Source organism: Oncorhynchus keta, chromosome 25 (assembly GCF_023373465.1).
Source record: "Oncorhynchus keta strain PuntledgeMale-10-30-2019 chromosome 25, Oket_V2, whole genome shotgun sequence".
NCBI classification, from domain to species: Eukaryota; Metazoa; Chordata; class Actinopteri; order Salmoniformes; family Salmonidae; genus Oncorhynchus; species Oncorhynchus keta.
This window is the reverse complement of record NC_068445.1, coordinates 49,195,541-49,217,183: the sequence shown is the minus strand read 5'-3', so window position 1 is coordinate 49,217,183 and position 21,643 is coordinate 49,195,541. Positions and strand designations below refer to the sequence as shown.

The 21,643-nt window shown below is 48.6% G+C and overlaps 1 protein-coding gene across 1 annotated transcript in view; it reads right to left on the bottom strand.

Annotated features, from left to right (window-relative positions):
- Positions 1-21,643, bottom strand: part of tmem8b (transmembrane protein 8B) — a 323,154-nt gene that overhangs the window by 11,511 nt on the left and 290,000 nt on the right. Inside the window, exon 12 of the mRNA XM_052479892.1 lies at positions 7,873-7,989. Coding sequence (XP_052335852.1) covers positions 7,873-7,989 — 117 coding nt within the window. The remainder of the gene's footprint in view (positions 1-7,872; positions 7,990-21,643) is intronic.

Sequence of the window (21,643 nt, the reverse complement as noted above, 5' to 3'; positions counted from 1 at the left end):
CTCAGGGGTCATTGTCATCTCAGTCTCAGGGGTCTGTGTCATCTCAGTCTCAGGGGTCTCTGTCATCTCAGTCTCAGGGGTCTCTGTCATCTCAGTCTCAGGGGTCTCTGTCATCTCAGTCTCAGGGGTCTCTATCATCTCAGTCTCAGTGTCACACTAGTTGCTGTTACTGGGAGAACATTAAGTTTTATTCATCACTGACTACAGAATATAATTATAATTTATCAGTGATTACAGAATATAATTATAATTTATCAGTGACTACAGAATATATATAAATGATCATTTATTGTATGCTTATACACTTCTCAAATGCTTGTTGAACTTGTTATGCACTATTTATGATGACAATGTTTAGTTCACAAATGGATCGAGCACGTTCTCTTTTATAAACTTTACTTCTCAGCACAAATAAGATTAGTAGATTACAACATTTATCTCTGCTAACTGTTAGAAGTGGAAGTGAGGATGTTCTTGTTAAGATCAGCCAAGTAGAGACAAGAGAACATGTCCCTGTCCCTGTCTCTGTCCCTGTCTCTGTCCCTGTCTCTGTCCCTGTCCCCCGTCCCTGTCTCTGCCCCTGTCTCTGTCCCTGTCCCTGTCTCTGTCTCTGTCTCTGTCCCTGTCCCTGTCTCTGTCCCTGTCCCTGTCCCTGTCCCTGTCCCCTGTCCCTGTCTCTGTCCCCTGTCCCTGTCCCCGTCCCTGTCCCTGTCCCTGTCCCTGTCCCTGTCTCTGTCCCTGTCCCTGTCCCTGTCCCTGTCCCTGTCCCTGTCTCTGTCCCTGTCCCTGTCTCTGTCCCTGTCCCCGTCTCTGTCCCTGTCCCCCCGTCCCTGTCCCCCCTGTCCCTGTCCCTGTCCCTGTCCCTGTCTCTGTCCCTGTCCCCGTCTCTGTCCCTGTCCCTGTCCCTGTCCCCGTCTCTGTCCCTGTCCCTGTCTCTGTCCCTGTCCCCGTCTCTGTCCCTGTCCCCTGTCTCTGTCTCTGTCTCTGTCCCTGTCTCTGTCTCTGTCCCTGTCTCTGTCCCTGTCCCTGTCTCTGTCTCTGTCCCTGTCTCTGTCCCTGTCTCTGTCCCTGTCTGTGTCCCTGTCCCAGTCTCCGTCCCTGTCCCAGTCTCTGTTCTCCGTCCCCGTCTCTGTCCCTGTCTCTGTCCCTGTCCCTGTCTCTGTCCCTGTCCCTGTCACTGTCTCTGTCCCTGTCCCTGTCCCTGTCCCCGTCTCCGTCCCTGTCCCCCCTGTCCCTCCGTCCATGTCCCCTGTCCCTGTCCCTGTCCCCGTCTCTGTCCCTGTCCTGTCTCTGTCCCGTCCCCCGACACTGTCCCTGTCTCTGTCCCCTGTCCCTGTCTCTGTCCCTGTCCCTGTCCCCGTCTCCGTCCCTGTCCCGTCTCTGTCCATGTCCCTGTCTCTGTCCCTGTCCCTGTCTCTGTCCCTGTCCCTGTCTGTCCCTGTCCCTGTCCCTGTCCCCTGTCTCCGTCCCCTGTCCCGTCCGTCTCTGTCCCTGTCCCCATCTCCGTCTCCTGTCTCCTGTCCCCGACACTGTCCCTGTCCCTGTCCCTGTCCCCGTCCCCCTGTCTCCTGTCTGTCCCGTCTCCCTGTCCCCTGTCTCTGTCCCTGTCCCCTCTCTGTCCCTGTCCCCGTCTGTCCTGTCCCTGTCACTGTCTCTGTCCCTGTCCCTGTCCCTGTCCCCCTGTCCCCCTGTCCCTGTCTTGTCCCTGTCTCCGTCTCCCGTCTCCGTCCCCGTCTCCGTCCCGTCTCCGTCCCGTCTCTGTCCCTCTGTCCCTGTCCCCGTCTCTGTCCCCGTCTCTGTCTCCGTCCCCGTCTCCGTCCCTGTCCCTGTCCCTGTCTCTGTCCCTGTCCCCGTCTCTGTCTCTGTCCCTGTCTCTGTCTCTGTCCCTGTCCCTGTCTCTGTCTCTGTCCCCGTCTCTGTCTCCGTCTCTGTCCCCGTCTCTGTCCCTGTCCCTGTCCCTGTCCCTGTCTCTGTCCCTGTCCCTGTCCCTGTCCCTGTCTCTGTCCCTGTCCCTGTCCCTGTCCCTGTCCCTGTCTCTGTCCCTGACTACTTTGCAATTTTCTGTGAACTCTTTTCTCTCTCAGTGTTTGGTCTACATAGTCCTTCGTGAAAAGACGAAAGGTCTCCACAAAGGAAAATGTATTTCATGTTAACCACAGTCCTTCACCTTGGCTCAACCTCCTCATCACCTACACACTGTGCTTACAGATGGAATGTGCTTTGTCAGTAACATTCTGTTAGAGAACAGACCCTTAACACAAACCCACATCATCTTGCCTGTTGTCTCCTAGGTTACCGATTTACTCTGAGCACAGTATAGAAAAACAGAAGTTCAGAACACTTTGCCGATCTCCGAAAACGTGATGAAAAGGGATAGAAACATGGAAAGTTGGATTTGTTTTGAATTTGTAGACTTTTATCACCATTCCGTTTGGTTATTACATCTCTGCACCACTTACATACAAACACTTCGTCAATGTAGCAGTCCACTTCCAGGTCTTAATGTCACATGCACTGCTCTGTACCATCACTCATTCATATATCCTTATGTACATATTCTTTATCCCCTTACACTGTGTATAAGACAGTAATTTTGGAATTGTTAGTTAGATTACTCGTTGGTTATTACTGCATTGTCGGAACTAGAAGCACAAGCATTTCGCTACACTCGCATTAACATCTGCTAACCATGTGTATGTGACAAATAAAATTTGATTTGATTTGATTTGATTTTAAATGTATTTCTTGAAAACTCAAAACCAAAACAATAATATGATAATAATATAATATAATATAATAATATAATAATATAATATAATATAATAATATAATATAATAATATAATAATATAATAATATAATAATATAATATAATATAATATAATAATATAATATAATAATAGAATATAATAATATAATAATAGAATAATATAATAATAGAATATAATAGAATAATATAATAATATAATATAATAGAATATAATAGAATATAATAATATAATAATATATAGTGATAATCAATATTAATGTATTACTCTGTCCCAGTCTCAAATCTCTGGAAGAATTAAACAGGTTTCCCTCAAGAATTTCCCTGTATTAAGCGCCATACATCATTCCTTCATTTCTGACCAGTTTCCCAGTCCCCGCCGATGATAAACATCCCCACAGCATGATGCTGCCACCACCATGCTTCACTGTGGGGATGGTATTCTCAGGGTGATGAGAGGTGTTGGGTTTGCGCCTTGATGGCCAAAAAGCTCAATTTTAGTCTCATCTGACTCAGGGATCTCTGTCATCTCAGTTCCATATCTTTGGGGAGTCTCCCACATGCCTTTTGATGAACACCAAACGTGTTTGGGGAGTCTCCCACATGCCTTTTGATGAACACCAAACGTGTTTGGGGAGTCTCCCACATGCCTTTTGATGAACACCAAACGTGTTTGGGGAGTCTCCCCATGCCTTTTGATGAACACCAAACGTGTTTGGGGAGTCTCCCACATGCCTTTTGATGAACACCAAACGTGTTTGGGGAGTCTCCCACATGCCTTTTGATGAACACCAAACGTGTTTGCTTATTATTTTTCTTTAAGCTATGGCTTTTTTTCTGGCCACTCTTCCATAAAGCCCAGCTCTGTGGAGTGTACGGCTTGAAGTGGTCCTATGGACAGATACTCCAATCTCCGCTGTGGAGCTTTGTGGCTCCTTCAGGGCTATCTTTGGTCTCTTTGCTGCCTCTCTGATTAATGCCCTCCTTGCCTGGTCCGTGAGTTTAGGTGGGCGGCCCTTTCATGGCACGTTTGTTGTGGTGCCACATTCTTTCAAATTTTTTATAATGGATTTAATGGTGCTACGTGGGATGTTCAAAGTTTGTGATGTTTTTATATAACCTAACCCGGATCTGTACTTCTCCACAACTTTGTCCCTGACCTGTTTGGAGAGCTCCTTTGGTCTTCATGGTGCCGTTTGCTTGGCCCCTTATTTAGTGGTGTTGCAGACTCTGGGGCCTTTCAGAGCAGGTGTATATACACTGAGATCATGTGACAGATCATGTGACACTTAGATTGCAAACAGGTGAACTTTATTTAACTTATTATGTGACTTCTGAAGGTAATTATTTGCACCAGATGTTATTTAGGGGCTTTATAGCAAAGGAGGTGAATACATATGCAATACTTTTTTTTATTTTTTAAATAACAAGTTATTTTGTTCATTTCACTTCACCAATTTGGACTATTTTGTGTACGTCCACTACATGAAATCCAAATAAAAAGCATTTTAAATTACAGGTTGTAACGCAACAAAATAGGAAAAAACCAAGGGGGATGAATACTTTTGCAAGGCACTGTGTGTGTGGGCAAGTGGGTGTGTAGAGTCAGTATAAATGTAGGATTGAGAAGATAATGGAGTGTTTGTGTGTGTGTAGTGTGCAGGGCCCTGTGAGTGGGCAGGGCCCTGTGAGTGGGCAGGGCCCTGTGAGTGGGCAGGGCCCTGTGAGTGGGCAGGGCCCTGTGAGTGGGCAGGGCCCTGTGAGTGGACAGGGCCCTGTGAGTGGACAGGGCCCTGTGAGTGGGCAGGGCCCTGTGAGCCCATAGAGAGTGCCAAGATGTAAATAAAAGGTCAATGAAGATCCAAGGTAAACTCGATCTGTGTGGCTATTTTGTCAGCTCTTTATCAGTCAGTATTGCTTGGAGATAGAAGCTGTTCGAGAGCCTGGTGGAGTCAGACTTGATGCACCGGTACCTCTTGCCGTGCGGCAGCAGAGAAAATAGTCTATGGCTTGAGTGGTTGGAGTCTTTGACGATTTTCCAGGCCTTCTTTTCACACTGCCTGATAGATGTCCTGGATGGCTGGGAGAGCGGCCCCAGTACTGTACACACAAACCTCTGTTGCACCATGCGATCGAGGCCGGTGCTGTTGCCAAGCAGTGATGCAGCCAGTCAATATCAGTGGTAACCAAGCAGTGATACAGCCAGTCAATATCAGTGGTAACCAAGCAGTGATACAGCCAGTCAATATCAGTGGTAACCAAGCAGTATTTACAGCCAGTCAATATCAGTGGTAACCAAGCAGTGATACAGCCAGTCAATATCAGTGGTAACCAAGCAGTGATGCAGCCAGTCAATATCAGTGGTGACCAAGCAGTGATACAGCCAGTCAATATCAGTGGTAACCAAGCAGTGATAAGCCAGTCAATATCAGTGGTGACCAAGCAGTGATACAGCCAGTCAATATCAGTGGTAACCAAGCAGTGATACAGAGTGCAGTCAATATCAATGGTAACCAAGCAGTGATACAGCCAGTCAATATCAGTGGTAACCAAGCAGTGATGCAGCCAGTCAATATCAGTGGTGACCAAGCAGTGATACAGCCAGTCAATATCAGTGGTAACCAAGCAGTGATACAGCCAGTCAATATCAGTGGTAACCAAGCAGTGATGCAGCCAGTCAATATCAGTGGTGACCAAGCAGTGATACAGCCAGTCAATATCAGTGGTAACCAAGCAGTGATACAGCCAGTCAATATCAGTGGTGACCAAGCAGTGATACAGCCAGTCAATATCAGTGGTAACCAAGCAGTGATACAGCCAGTCAATATCAGTGGTAACCAAGCAGTGATACAGCCAGTCAATATCAGTGGTGACCAAGGTGATACAGGCCAGTCAATATCAGTGGTAACCAAGCAGTGATACAGCCAGTCAATATCAGTGGTAACCAAAGCAGTGATACAGCCAGTCAATATCAGTGGTAACCAAGCAGTGATACAGCCAGTCAATATCAGTGGTAACCAAGCAGTGATACAGCCAGTCAATATCAGTGGTAACCAAGCAGTGATGCAGCCAGTCAATATCAGTGGTAACCAAGCAGTGATACAGCCAGTCAATATCAGTGGTAACCAAGCAGTGATACAGCCAGTCAATATCAGTGGTAAAAGCTGTAGAACCTTTTCAAGATTAAAGGGCCCAATGCCAAACCTTTTCAGGATTAAAGGGCCATGCCAAACCTTTTCAGGATTAAAGGGCCCATGCCAAACCTTTTCAGGATTAAAGGGCCATGCCAAACCTTTTCAAGATTAAAGGGCCCATGCCAAACCTTTTCAGGATTAAAGGGCCCATGCCAAACCTTTTCAAGATTAAAGGGCCCATGCCAAACCTTTTCAGGATTAAAGGGCCCATGCCAAACCTTTTCAAGATTAAAGGGCCCATGCCAAACCTTTTCAGGATTAAAGGGTCCATGCCAAACCTTTTCAAGATTAAAGGGCCCATGCCAAACCTTTTCAAGATTAAAGGGCCCATGCCAAACCTTTTCAAGATTAAAGGGCCCATGCCAAACCTTTTCAAGATTAAAGGGTCCATGCCAAACCTTTTCAAGATTAAAGGGCCCATGCCAAACCTTTTCAGGATTAAAGGGCCCATGCCAAACCTTTTCAAGATTAAAGGGCCCATGCCAAACCTTTTCAGCCTCCTGACGGAGAAGAGTCACTGTCACGACTGCGCGTGTGCTTGGACCATTTTAAGTCTTTAGTGAGTCAAGTTAACAGTTCTGTAAAGTTGTCCTGTAAAGTTACTAATTCTGTAAAGTTGTTCTGTAAAGTTACTACTTCTGTAAAGTTGTCCTGTAAAGTTACTACTTCTGTAAAGTTGTCCTGTAAAGTTACTACTTCTGTAAAGTTGTTCTGTAAATTTACTACTTCTGTAAAGTTGTCCTGTAAAGTTACTACTTCTGTAAAGTTACTACTTCTGTAAAATTGTTCTGTAAAGTTACTACTTCTGTAAAGTTGTCCTGTAAAGTTACTACTTCTGTAAAGTTGTCCTGTAAAGTTACTACTTCTGTAAAGTTGTCCTGTAAAGTTGTCCTGTAAAGTTGTCCTGTAAAGTTACTACTTCTGTAAAGTTGTTCTGTAAAGTTGTTCTGTAAAGTTACTACTTCTGTAAAGTTGTCCTGTAAAGTTGTTCTGTAAAGTTACTACTTCTGTAAAGTTGTTCTGTAAAGTTACTACTTCTGTAAAGTTGTTCTGTAAAGTTCTTCTGTAAAGTTGTTCTGTAAAGTTACTACTTCTGTAAAGTTGTTCTGTAAAGTTACTACTTCTGTAAAGTTGTTCTGTAAAGTTGTTCTGTAAAGTTGTTCTGTAAAGTTACTACTTCTGTAAAGTTGTCCTGTAAAGTTGTCCTGTAAAGTTACTACTTCTGTAAAGTTGTTCTGTAAAGTTGTTCTGTAAAGTTGTTCTGTAAAGTTACTACTTCTGTAAAGTTGTTCTGTAAAGTTCTTCTGTAAAGTTGTTCTGTAAAGTTACTACTTCTGTAAAGTTGTCCTGTAAAGTTACTACTTCTGTAAAGTTGTTCTGTAAAGTTGTTCTGTAAAGTTACTAGTTCTGTAAAGTTGTTCTGTAAAGTTGTTCTGTAAAGTTGTCCTGTAAAGTTGTTCTGTAAAGTTGTTCTGTAAAGTTACTACTTCTGTAAAGTTGTTCTGTAAAGTTGTTCTGTAAATTGAACAGCTATATAAACCTTTTAAATGTCTTTATTATTTTGGAACTTGTAATGTTTACTGTTAATTTTTATTGTTTATTTCACTTTTGTTTATTATCTATTTCACTTGCTTCAGCAATGTAAACATATGTTGCCCATGCCAATAAAGCCCTTAACCTGAAATTGAATACAAAGAGAGACAAAGAGAGACAGAGAGAGAGAGACAAAGAGAGAGAGACAAAGAGAGAGAGAGAGACAGACAGACAGACAGACAGACAGACAGACAGACAGACAGACAGACAGACAGACAGACAGACAGACAGACAGACAGACAGACAGACAGACAGACAGACAGACAGACAGACAGACAGACAGACAGACAGAGGATGTAAGTGTTGGGGACATTCTTACCCAGGCTACAGCCATGATGCCCAGGGCGAAGAGGGACGGTCCCAGGAGGTTCCACAGGCCGTGACGGTCCAACTGGAGAGCCATGGAGAGAGTCATGGCCCCGAGTAAATACAGCACCTGGAGAACGAGGGGAGAGGGTTAAACACCTGCAGACAGACAGACAGACAGACAGACAGACAGACAGACAGACAGACAGACAGACAGACAGACAGACAGACAGACAGACAGACAGAGACAAGTTGAGAACAAGTTCTCATTTACAACTGGTCAGTGATCTGTTTAACATTTCTAACTGCCTGTGTATATTGGTTTCTAGCTTCCCTGAAAAGTTGCATATCACGAGGGCTGTTCGATGCTAATGCAGAACGCCACAGGATGTTTTTGTGTTGGTTAAGGGCAGTCAGGTCTGGGGAGAACCAAGGACTATATCTTATCCTGGTTCTAAATTTCTTGAATGGGGCATGTTTATTAAAGATGTTGAGGAAAGTATTTAAAAAAAATATCCAGACGTCCTCTACCGACGGGATGAGGTCAACATCCTTCCAGGTTACCCCGGCCAGGTCCATTAGAAAGGGATGAGGTCAACATCCTTCCAGGATACCCCAGCCAGGTCGATTAGAAAGGGATGAGGTGAACATCCTTCCAGGATACCCCAGCCAGGTCGATTAGAAAGGGATGAGGTCAACATCCTTCCAGGATACCCCAGCCAGGTCGATTAGAAAGGGATGAGGTGAACATCCTTCCAGGATACCCCAGCCAGGTCCATTAGAAAGGGATGAGGTCAACATCCTTCCAGGTTACCCCGGCCAGGTCCATTAGAAAGGGATGAGGTCAACATCCTTCCAGGATAGCCCAGCCAGGTCGATTAGAAAGGGATGAGGTCAACATCCTTCCAGGATACCCCAGCCAGGTCCATTAGAAAGGGATGAGGTCAACATCCTTCCAGGATACCCCAGCCAGGTCCATTAGAAAGGGATGAGGTCAACATCCTTCCAGGATAGCCCAGCCAGGTCGATTAGAAAGGGATGAGGTCAACATCCTTCCAGGATACCCCAGCCAGGTCGATTAGAAAGGGATGAGGTGAACATCCTTCCAGGATACCCCAGCCAGGTCCATTAGAAAGGGATGAGGTCAACATCCTTCCAGGATAGCCCAGCCAGGTCGATTAGAAAGGGATGAGGTCAACATCCTTCCAGGATACCCCAGCCAGGTCGATTAGAAAGGGATGAGGTGAACATCCTTCCAGGATAGCCCAGCCAGGTCCATTAGAAAGGGATGAGGTCAACATCCTTCCAGGATAGCCCAGCCAGGTCGATTAGAAAGGGATGAGGTGAACATCCTTCCAGGATACCCCAGCCAGGTCCATTAGAAAGGGATGAGGTCAACATCCTTCCAGGATAGCCCAGCCAGGTCCATTAGAAAGGGATGAGGTCAACATCCTTCCAGGATAGCCCAGCCAGGTCCATTAGAAAGGGATGAGGTCAACATCCTTCCAGGATACCCCAGCCAGGTCGATTAGAAAGGGATGAGGTCAACATCCTTCCAGGATACCCCAGCCAGGTCGATTAGAAAGGGATGAGGTGAACATCCTTCCAGGATACCCCAGCCAGGTCCATTAGAAAGGGATGAGGTCAACATCCTTCCAGGATAGCCCAGCCAGGTCCATTAGAAAGGGATGAGGTCAACATCCTTCCAGGATACCTGGGCCAGGTCCATTAGAAAGGGATGAGGTCAACATCCTTCCAGGATACCCCAGCCAGGTCCATTAGAAAGGGATGAGGTCAACATCCTTCCAGGATACCCCAGCCAGGTCCATTAGAAAGGGATGAGGTCAACATCCTTCCAGGATACCCCAGCCAGGTCCATTAGAAAGGGATGAGGTCAACATCCTTCCAGGATACCTCAGCCAGGTCCATTAGAAAGGGATGAGGTCAACATCCTTCCAGGATAGCCCAGCCAGGTCCATTAGAAAGGGATGAGGTCAACATCCTTCCAGGATAGCCCAGCCAGGTCCATTAGAAAGGGATGAGGTCAACATCCTTCCAGGATACCCCAGCCAGGTCCATTAGAAAGGGATGAGGTCAACATCCTTCCAGGATACCCCAGCCAGGTCCATTAGAAAGGGATGAGGTCAACATCCTTCCAGGATACCCCAGCCAGGTCCATTAGAAAGGGATGAGGTCAACATCCTTCCAGGATACCTCAGCCAGGTCCATTAGAAAGGGATGAGGTCAACATCCTTCCAGGATAGCCCAGCCAGGTCCATTAGAAAGGGATGAGGTCAACATCCTTCCAGGATAGCCCAGCCAGGTCCATTAGAAAGGGATGAGGTCAACATCCTTCCAGGATAGCCCAGCCAGGTCCATTAGAAAGGCTCGATTAAGTGTTTTACGGTGTGTTTGCCAGTGATGAGTAGAGGTGGTTTGACCGCTGACCCATTACAGATGCAGTCAGTGAGGCAGTGATCGCTGAGATCAGAGTGGTGTATTTAGCGGGCTGGTAAAGGATGATATCTTTCAATTATAGCCGCTGTCATTTCCGGTCACAACTTGCAGACTTGTTTACGTGTTGCTGTGCGTTTTGTTGCCAACCTTACTTTGCTACCTGACAACTTTACGGTTTTTACTTTTTAATTACCGTTTATATTTTAGTTTTTTCCCTCAACTTTTTAACTCCGGACGCTTTATCTGGACATGGTTCGTCAGGACCTCCAACAGCCGAAGCAAAGTAGTAACATTAACATGATGCCTTCTAATTGCAGTCGCTGTTCTCATAATATACAAGAGAACGATCGCCTTGCGGCGAGGATAGCTGAGCTACAAGCCCAGCTTCAGACGCAATCGTTAGGCAAGGGTAGTTTCAGTGTAGGAAAGGATGAAACAGCGTCTGTGCCACCAGTAAGTACAGATAGTAGTATAAATCCCCTCGCACAGTCCCCGCAGCCGGACACCTTTCTCACGGTTTCTGGAAGGAAATGCTGTAGGAAAGCTCAACCGGTGTCGCTCATTCAGCCGACAGAAACTTTCAACCGGTTTTCCCCATTAAGCAGCGAGTCGGAGTCAGAAGCCGAGTCTTCTCTGGTCTCTACTCCTCCCGTTACGGGATCTGAGATGCCGAAGACTCCCACCATTAGCTCTGACAAATTGAAAACCCTTGTCATTGGCAACTCCATTACCCGCAGTATTAGACTTAAAACGAATCATCCAGCGATCATACACTGTTTACCAGGGGGCAGGGCTACCGACGTTAAGGCTAATCTGAAGATGGTGCTGGCTAAAGCTAAAACTGGCGAGTGTAGAGAGTATAGAGATATTGCTATCCACGTCGGCACCAACGATGTTAGGATGAAACAGTCAGAGATCACCAAGCGCAACATAGCTTCAGCGTGTAAATCAGCTAGAAAGATGTGTCTGCATCGAGTAATTGTCCCTGGCCCCCTCCCAGTTAGGGAGTGATGCCCTCTACAGCAGAGTCTCTGGCCCCCTCCCAGTTAGGGGAGTGATGAGCTCTACAGCAGAGTCTCTGGCCCCCTCCCAGTTACAGCAGAGTCTCTGGAGTTGATGAGCTCTACAGCAGAGTCTCTGGCCCCCTCCCAGTTAGGGGGAGTGATGAGCTCTACAGCAGAGTCTCTGGCCCCCTCCCAGCTAGGGGGAGTGATGAGCTCTACAGCAGAGTCTCACAACTCAATCGCTGGTTGAAAACTGTTTTCTGCCCCTCCAAAAGATAGAATTTGTAGATAATTGGCCCTCTTTCTGGGACTCACCCACAAACAGGACCAAGCCTGACCTGCTGAGGAGTGACGGACTCCATCCTAGCTGGAGGGGTGCTCTCATCTTATCTGCCATCATAGACAGGGCTCTAACTCCTCTAGCTCCACAATGAAATAGGGTGCAGGCCAGGCAGCAGGCTGTTAGCCAGCCTGCCAGCATAGTGGAGTCTGCCACTAGCACAGTCAGTGTAGTCAGCTCAGCTATCACCATTGAGACCGTGTCTGTGCCTCGACCTAGGTTGGGCAAAACTAAACATGGCGGTGTTCGCCTTAGCAATCTCACTAGGATAAAGACCTCCTCCATTCCTGCCATTATTGAAAGAGATCAAGATACCGCACATCTCAAAATTGGGCTACTTAATGTTAGATCCCTTACTTCAAAGGCACACCATCAGACCATCAGACTGGCATCACACCATCAGACTGGCTGCACCATCAGGCTGCACCATCAGACTGGCTACACCATCAGGCTGCACCATCAGGCTGCACCATCAGGCTGCACCATCAGACTGGCTGTACCATCAGACTGGCTACACCATCAGACTGGCTGCACCATCAGACTGGCTGCACCATAAGGCTGCACCGTCAGACTGCACCATCAGACTGGCTACACCATCAGACTGGCTGCACCATCAGACTGGCTGCACCATCAGGCTGCACCGTCAGACTGCACCATCAGATTGGCTACACCATCAGACTGGCTGCACCATCAGACTGGCTGCACCATCAGGCTGCACCGTCAGACTGCACCATCAGATTGGCTACACCATCAGACTGGCTGCACCATCAGGCTGCACCATCAGGCTGCACCATCAAGCTGCACCATCAGACTGGCTGCACCATCAGACTGCACCATCAGACTGGCTGCACCATCAGGCTGTACCATCAGACTGACTGCACCATAAGACTGGCTGCACCATCAGACTGCACCATAAGACTGGCTGCACCATCAGACTGCACCATCAGAATGGCTGCACCATCAGACTGGCTGCACCATCAGGCTGCACCATCAGGCTTGCTGTACCATCAGACTGGCTGCACCATCAGGCTGCACCATCAGACTGGCTGCACCATCAGACTGCACCATCAGACTGGCTGCACCATCAAGCTGTACCATCAGACTGACTGCACCATAAGACTGGCTGCACCATCAGACTGCACCATCAGAATGGCTGCACCATCAGACTGGCTGCACCATCAGGCTGCACCATCAGGCTTGCTGTACCATCAGACTGGCTGCACCATCAGACTGGCTGCACCATCAGGCTGTACCATCAGACTGGCTACACCATCAGACTGGCTGCACCATCAGACTGGCTGCACCATCAGGCGGCACCATCAGACTGGCTGCACCATCAGACTGGCTGCACCATCAGGCTGGCTGCACCATCAGACTGGCTGCACCATCAGACTGGCTGCACCATCAGGCTGCACCATCAGGCTGGCTGTACCATCAGACTGGCTGCACCATCAGGCTGCACCATCAGGCTGGCTGCACCATCAGACTGGCTGCACCATCAGGCTGCACCATCAGGCTGGCTGCACCATCAGACTGGCTGCACCATCAGGCTGCACCTCAGGCTGCACCATCAGGCTGGCTGCACCATCAGACTGGCTGCACCATCAGCACCATCAGGCTGCACCATCAGACTGGCTGCACCATCAGGCTGGCTGCACCATCAGACTGGCTGCACCATCAGACTGGCTGCACCATCAGGCTGCACCATCAGGCTGGCTGTACCATCAGACTGGCTGCACCATCAGACTGGCTGCACCAGGCTGCAGGACTGGCTGCTACACCATCAGACTGGCTGCACCATCAGACTGGCTGCACCATCAGGCTGCACCATCAGGCTGGCTACACCATCAGACTGGCTGCACCATCAGACTGGCTGCACCATCAGGCTGCACCATCAGGCTGCACCATCAGGCACCATCAGACTGGCTGCACCATCAGACTGGCTGCACCATCAGACTGGCTGCACCATCAGGCTGGCTGCACCATCAGGCTGCACCATCAGGCTGGCTGTACCATCAGACTGGCTGCACCATCAGACTGGCTGCACCATCAGGCTGCACCGTCAGCTGCACCATCAGACTGGCTACACCATCAGACTGGCTGCACCATCAGACTGGCTGCACCATCAGGCTGCACCGTCAGACTGCACCATCAGACTGGCTGCACCATCAGACTGGCTGCACCATCAGACTGGCTGCACCATCAGGCTGCACCTGGCTGCACAAGCTGCACCATCAGACTGGCTGCACCATCAGACTGGCTGCACCATAAGGCTCAGACTGGCTGGCTACACCATCAGACTGGCTGCACCATCAGACTGGCTGCACCATCAGGCTGCATCAGACTGCACCATCAGACTGCCTACACCATCAGACTGGCTGCACCATCAGACTGGCTGCACCATCAGGCTGCACCATCAGGCTGCACCATCAAGCTGCACCATCAGACTGGCTGCACCATCTGCACCATCAGACTGGCTGCACCATCAGGCTGTACCATCAGACTGACTGCACCATCAGACTGGCTGCACCATCAGACTGGCTGCACCATCAGACTGGATACACCATCAGGCTGCACCATCAGACTGCACCATAAGACTGGCTGCACCATCAGACTGCACCATAAGACAGGCTGCACCATCAGACTGCACCATCAGAATGGCTGCACCATCAGACTGGCTGCACCATCAGGCTGGCTGCACCATCAGGCTGGCTGTACCATCAGGCTGGCTGTACCATCAGACTGGCTGCACCATCAGGCTGCACCATCAGGCTGGCTGAACCATCAGACTGGCTGCACCATCAGGCTGGCTGTACCATCAGACTGGCTGCACCATCAGGCTGGCTGCACCATCAGGCTGGCTGTACCATCAGGCTGGCTGTACCATCAGACTGGCTGCACCATCAGGCTGCACCATCAGGCTGGCTGTACCATCAGACTGGCTGCACCATCAGGCTGGCTGCACCATCAGGCTGCACCATCAGGCTGGCTGTACCATCAGACTGGCTGCACCATCAGGCTGGCTGCACCATCAGGCTGCACCATCAGGCTGGCTGTACCATCAGACTGGATGCACCATCAGGCTGGCTGCACCATCAGACTGCACCATCAGACTGGCTACACCATCAGACTGGCTGCACCATCAGCTGCACCATCAGGCTGCACCATCAGGCTGGCTGCACCATCAGACTGGCTGCACCATCAGACTGGCTGCACCATAAGGCTGCACCGTCAGACTGCACCATCAGACTGGCTACACAATCAGACTGGCTGCACCATCAGACTGGCTGCACCATCAGGCTGCACCATCAGGCTGCACCATCAGCTGCACCATCAGACTGGCTGCACCATCAGACTGGCTGCACCATCAGGCTGCACCATCAGACTGCACCATCAGACTGGCTGCACCATCAGGCTGTACCATCAGACTGGACTGCACCATCAGACTGGCTGCACCATCAGGCAGACTGCACCATCAGACTGGATACACCATCAGGCTGCACCATCAGACTGCACCATAAGACTGGCTGCACCATCAGCTGCACCATAAGACAGGCTGCACCATCAGACTGCACCATCAGAATGGCTGCACCATCAGACTGGCTGCACCATCAGGCTGCACCATCAGGCTGGCTGTACCATCAGACTGGCTGCACCATCAGGCTGGCTGCACCATCAGGCTGGCTGTACCATCAGGCTGGCACCATCAGACTGGCTGCACCATCAGGCTGCACCATCAGGCTGGCTGTACCATCAGACTGGCTGCACCATCAGGCTGGCTGTACCATCAGACTGGCTGCACCATCAGGCTGGCTGCACCATCAGGCTGGCTGTACCATCAGGCTGGCTGTACCATCAGACTGGCTGCACCATCAGGCTGCACCATCAGGCTGGCTGTACCATCAGACTGGCTGCACCATCAGGCTGGCTGCACCATCAGGCTGCACCATCAGGCTGGCTGTACCATCAGACTGGCTGCACCATCAGGCTGGCTGCACCATCAGGCTGCACCATCAGGCTGGCTGTACCATCAGACTGGATGCACCATCAGGCTGGCTGCACCATCAGACTGCACCATCAGACTGGCACCATCAGACTGGCTGCACCATCAGACTGGCTGCACCATCAGGCTGCACCATCAGGCTGCACCATCAAGCTGCACCATCAGACTGGCTGCACCATCAGACTGGCTGCACCATAAGGCTGCATCAGACTGCACCATCAGACTGGCTACACCATCAGACTGGCTGCACCATCAGACTGGCTGCACCATCAGGCTGCACCGTCAGACTGCACCATCAGACTGGCTACACCATCAGACTGGCTGCACCATCAGACTGGCTGCACCATCAGGCTGCACCATCAGGCTGCACCATCAAGCTGCACCATCAGACTGGCTGCACCATCAGACTGCACCATCAGACTGGCTGCACCATCAGGCTGTACCATCAGACTGACTGCACCATCAGACTGGCTGCACCATCAGACTGCACCGTCAGACTGCACCATCAGACTGGATACACCATCAGGCTGCACCATCAGACTGCACCATAAGACTGGCTGCACCATCAGACTGCACCATAAGACAGGCTGCACCATCAGACTGCACCATCAGAATGGCTGCACCATCAGACTGGCTGCACCATCAGGCTGCACCATCAGGCTGGCTGTACCATCAGACTGGCTGCACCATCAGGCTGGCTGCACCATCAGGCTGGCTGCACCATCAGGCTGGCTGTACCATCAGACTGGCTGCACCATCAGGCTGCACCATCAGGCTGGCTGTACCATCAGACTGGCTGCACCATCAGGCTGGCTGTACCATCAGACTGGCTGCACCATCAGGCTGGCTGCACCATCAGGCTGGCTGTACCATCAGGCTGGCTGTACCATCAGACTGGCTGCACCATCAGGCTGCACCATCAGGCTGGCTGTACCATCAGACTGGCTGCACCATCAGGCTGGCTGCACCATCAGGCTGCACCATCAGGCTGGCTGTACCATCAGACTGGCTGCACCATCAGGCTGGCTGCACCATCAGGCCTCACCATCAGACTGGCTGCACCATCAGGCTGGCTGCACCATCAGGCTGCACCATCAGGCTGGCTGTACCATCAGACTGGATGCACCATCAGGCTGGCTGCACCATCAGGCTGCAGCATCAGGCTGGCTGCACAATCAGGCTGGCTGCATCATCAGGCTGACTGCACCATCAAGCTGCACCATCAGGCTGGCTGCGCCATCAGACTGGCTGCACCATCAGGCTGGCTACACCATCAGACTGGCTGCACCATCAGACTGGCTGCACCATCAGGCTGGCTACACCATCAGGCTGGCTGCACCATCAGGCTGCACCATCAGACCGGCTGCACCATCAGGCTGCACCATCAGACTGCACCATCAGACTGGCTGCACCATCAGGCTGCACCATCAGACTGGCTGCACCATCAGGCTGACTGCACCATCAGGCTGGCTGCACCATCAGGCTGCACCATCAGACTGGCTGCACCATCAGGCTGCACCATCAGACTGGCTGCACCATCAGGCTGGCTGCACCATCAGACTGCACCATCAGGCTGGCTGCACCATCAGGCTGCACAAACAGGCTGCACCATCAGACTGCACCATCAGACTGCACCATCAGGCTGGCTGCACCATCAGACTGCACCATCAGGCTGACTGCACCATCAGGCTGCACCATCAGACTGCACCATCAGACTGCACCATCAGACTGGCTGCACCATCAGGCTGCACCATCAGACTGGCTGCACCATCAGGCTGGCTACACCATCAGGCTGCACCATCAGGCTGCACCATCAGACTGCACCATCAGGCTGGCTGCACCATCAGGCTGCACCATCAGGCTGCACCATCAGGCTGGCTACACCATCAGACTGCACCATCAGGCTGGCTACACCATCAGGCTGTAGCAGTGAGCAGTTTACATTATACTTCTAGCAGGTGCTGATCATCACACACACACACACACACACACACACACACACACACACACACACACACACACACAAAGCACACACACAAAGCGCATACACAAAGCTCTCCTCCCCTGCCAGTCTGACATGTGTGATTTGATTAGTGGCTGCGTTTTGCACTGCTCAGCAAAATGAAAACCTCTAGAAGACAACAGATGTTTGGTCGGGCACTCTCTCTTTCCCTCTCTCTCTCTCTCTCTCAATATTTCTTCATCACTCTCTCCACTTCTCTCCCATTCTCTCCCTTTCTCTCTCTCTCTCACTTTGTCACTGATTTTGTGTCTGTCAGTGAGACAGAAGGAGAGAGGGATGGGGAGAGGTAGAGCGAGTAGAAGGGAGGAAGTTCCTGCTCGTGTTTACTGTTGAATACAGCAGAATGTCAACAACCAGAGAATAAACGGTGACAGGTTACTGACTCCTATATCTTTGTATCAGCTTATCTACTTCTCTCTAATGTGAAGCTGGTTCTACTGTATGTCTCTGTACTGTGTAGACTATCTATTCTGAACAAAAATATGAACACAACATGTAAAGTGTTGGTCCTATGGTTTCATGAGCTGAAATAAAAGATCAGAGAAATGTTCCATACTCAGTTATTTCTCTTAAATTGTTTTGTTGTGCACAAATGTGTTTACATCCCTGTTAGTGAGCATTTCTACATTACCAAGATAATCCATCCACCAAACAGGTGTGGCATATCAAGAAGCTGATTATTATACAGCATGATCATTACACAGGTGCACCTTGTGCTGGGGACAATAAAAGTCCGATCTAAAATGTTTTGTCACACAACACAATGCCACAGATGTCTCAAGTTGAGGGAGCTGTTGCCAAAGAAATACATTTTAATTTCTCTACCATAAGCCGCCTCTCCTACGTCATTTAAGAGAATTTGGCAGGACGTCCAACCGGCCTCATAACCGCAGACCACGTGTAACAACGCCAGCCCAGGACCTCCACATCACCTGCAGGATTGTCTGAGAGCAGCAACCCGGACAGCTGATGAAAACTGTGGATTTGCATAACTGAAGAATTTCTGCACAGACTTTCAGAAACCGTCTCAGGGAAGACGTCTTGACCTGGTACCATCGTACCCAACTTCAGTTGTTGTGTAACAGGGTTGAAATAGACATCTTTAGTTGTATGAGTTTGTCATATTTAAGCAGCTAGGTTATGCACAGTATGTGGAGCCATCTGTTGTATTATGTGAGTTTACGCAGCCCTGTATAAATATAAATATATATATACTGTACACAGTTGAAGTCGAAAGTATACATACTTGTTTTTCATTCACTCCACAAATTTCTTGTTGACAAACTATAGTTGTGGCAAGTCAGGTTAGGACATCTACTTTGTGCATGACACAAGTTATTTTCCCAACTATTATTTTTTTACAGACAGATTATTCCAGTGGATCAGAAGTTTACGTACGTACACTAAGTTGACTGTGCCTTTAAACAGCTTGGAAAATTCCAGAAATTGACTTTAGAAGCTTCTGATAGGCTAATTGACATCATTTGAGTCAAACTCGGTGTCTCTTTGCTTGACATCATGGGTAAATCAAAGGAAATCAGCCAAGACCTCAGAAAAAGAATTGTAGACCTCCATAAGTCTGGTTCCTCCTTGGGAGCAATTTCCAAACGTCTGAAGGTACCACGTTCATCTGTACAAACAATAGAACGCAAGTATAAACACCATGGGACCACACAGCCGTCATACTGTTCAGGAAGGAAACGTGTTCTGTCTCCTAGAGATGAACGTACTTATGTGTGAAAAGTGCAAATCAATTCCAGAACAACAGCAAAGGACCTTGTGAAAATGCTGGAGGAAACAGGTACAAAAGTATCTATATCCACAGTAAAACAAGTCCTATATCGACATAACCTGAAATGCCACTCAGCAAGGAAGAAGCCACTGTTCCAAAATCGCCATAAAAAAAGCCAGACTACGGTTTGCAACTGCACATGGGGACAAAGATCTTACTTTTTGGTGTGATGAAACTGTTTGGCCATAATAACCATTGTTATGTTTGGAGGAAAAAGTGGGATGCTCGCAAGCCGAAGAACATCATCCCAACCGTGTAGCATGGGGGTGGCAGCATCATGTTGTGGGGGTGCTTTGCTGCAGGAGGGACTGGTGCACTTCACAAAATAGATGACATCATGAGAAAGGAACATTATTTGGATATATTGAAGCAACTTCTCAAGACATCAGTCAGGAAGTTAAAGCTTGGTCGCAAATGGGTCTTCCAAATGGACAATGACCATCCAAAGTTGTGGCAAAATGGGACAACAAAGTCAAGGTATTGGAGTGGCCATCACAAAGCCCTGACCTCAATCCTATAGAAAGTTTGAGGGCATAACTGAAAAAGTGTGTGCAAGTAAGGAGGCCTACAAACCTGATTCAGTTACACCAGCTCTGTCAGGACGAATGGGCCAAAATTCACCCAAATTATTGTGGGAAGCTTGTGGAAGGCTACCAGAAACATTTGACCCAAGATAAACAATTTAAAGGCATTGCTACCAAATACTAATTGAGAATGTAAACTTCTGACCCACTGGGAATGTGATAAAAGAAATAAAAGGCTGAAATAAATCATTCCCTCTACTATAATTCTGACATTTCACATTCTTAAAATTAAGTGGTCATCCCAACTGACCTAAAACAGGGAATTTTAACTAGGATTAATGTATTTGCCTAAGGTGTATGTAAACATCTGACTTCAACTGGATATAAATATATATATGTGTGTATATATAAATGTAAGTTTTCTAAAATTAGTAGAGTTCTGGTCAAAGGGTTGTTAAACTCTTGATTGAGATGGTTTCCATGGTGAGTTAGCACATTGTTGTTGTTGTTAAGCTCTTGATTGAGATGGTTTCCATGGTGAGTTAGCACATTGTTGTTGTTGTTAAGCTCTTGATTGAGATGGTTTCCATGGTGAGTTAGCACATTGTTGTTGTTGTTAAACTCTTGATTGAGATGGTTTCCATGGTGAGTTAGCACATTGTTGTTGTTGTTAAGCTCTTGATTGAGATGGTTTCCATGGTGAGTTAGCACATTGTTGTTGTTGTTAAGCTCTTGATTGAGATGGTTTCCATGGTGAGTTAGCACATTGTTGTTGTTGTTAAGCTCTTGATTGAGATGGTTTCCATGGTGAGTTAGCACATTGTTGTTGTTGTTAAGCTCTTGATTGAGATGGTTTCCATGGTGAGTTAGCACATTGTTGTTGTTGTTAAGCTCTTGATTGAGATGGTTTCCATGGTGAGTTAGCACATTGTTGTTGTTGTTAAGCTCTTGATTGAGATGGTTTCCATGGTGAGTTAGCACATTGTTGTTGTTGTTAAGCTCTTGATTGAGATGGTTTCCATGGTGAGTTAGCACATTGTTGTTGTTGTTAAGCTCTTGATTGAGATGGTTTCCATGGTGAGTTAGCACATTGTTGTTGTTGTTAAGCTCTTGATTGAGATGGTTTCCATGGTGAGTTAGCACATTGTTGTTGTTGTTAAGCTCTTGATTGAGATGGTTTCCATGGTGAGTTAGCACATTGTTGTTGTTGTTAAGCTCTTGATTGAGATGGTTTCCATGGTGAGTTAGCACATTGTTGTTGTTGTTAAGCTCTTGATTGAGATGGTTTCCATGGTGAGTTAGCACATTGTTGTTGTTGTTAAGCCGTGAAAGAGAACAGCACTGTTTGTCTGTCTGTCTGACGATGAGCCATATGGGAGCATGATAATGCACGGCCCCATGTCATCTGAACACAATTCCTAGAAGCTAAAAAATGTCCCAGTTCTTCCATGGCCTGCATACTGTCAGACATATCACCTATTGGGCATGTTTGGGATGCTCTGGATCAATGTGTACGACAGAGTGTTCCAGTTCCTGCCAATATCCAGCAATTCGCACAGAGGAGTGGTGACAACATTCCACAGGCCACAATTTAACAGCCTGATCAACTCCATGGGAAGGAGATGTTTCACACTGCATGAG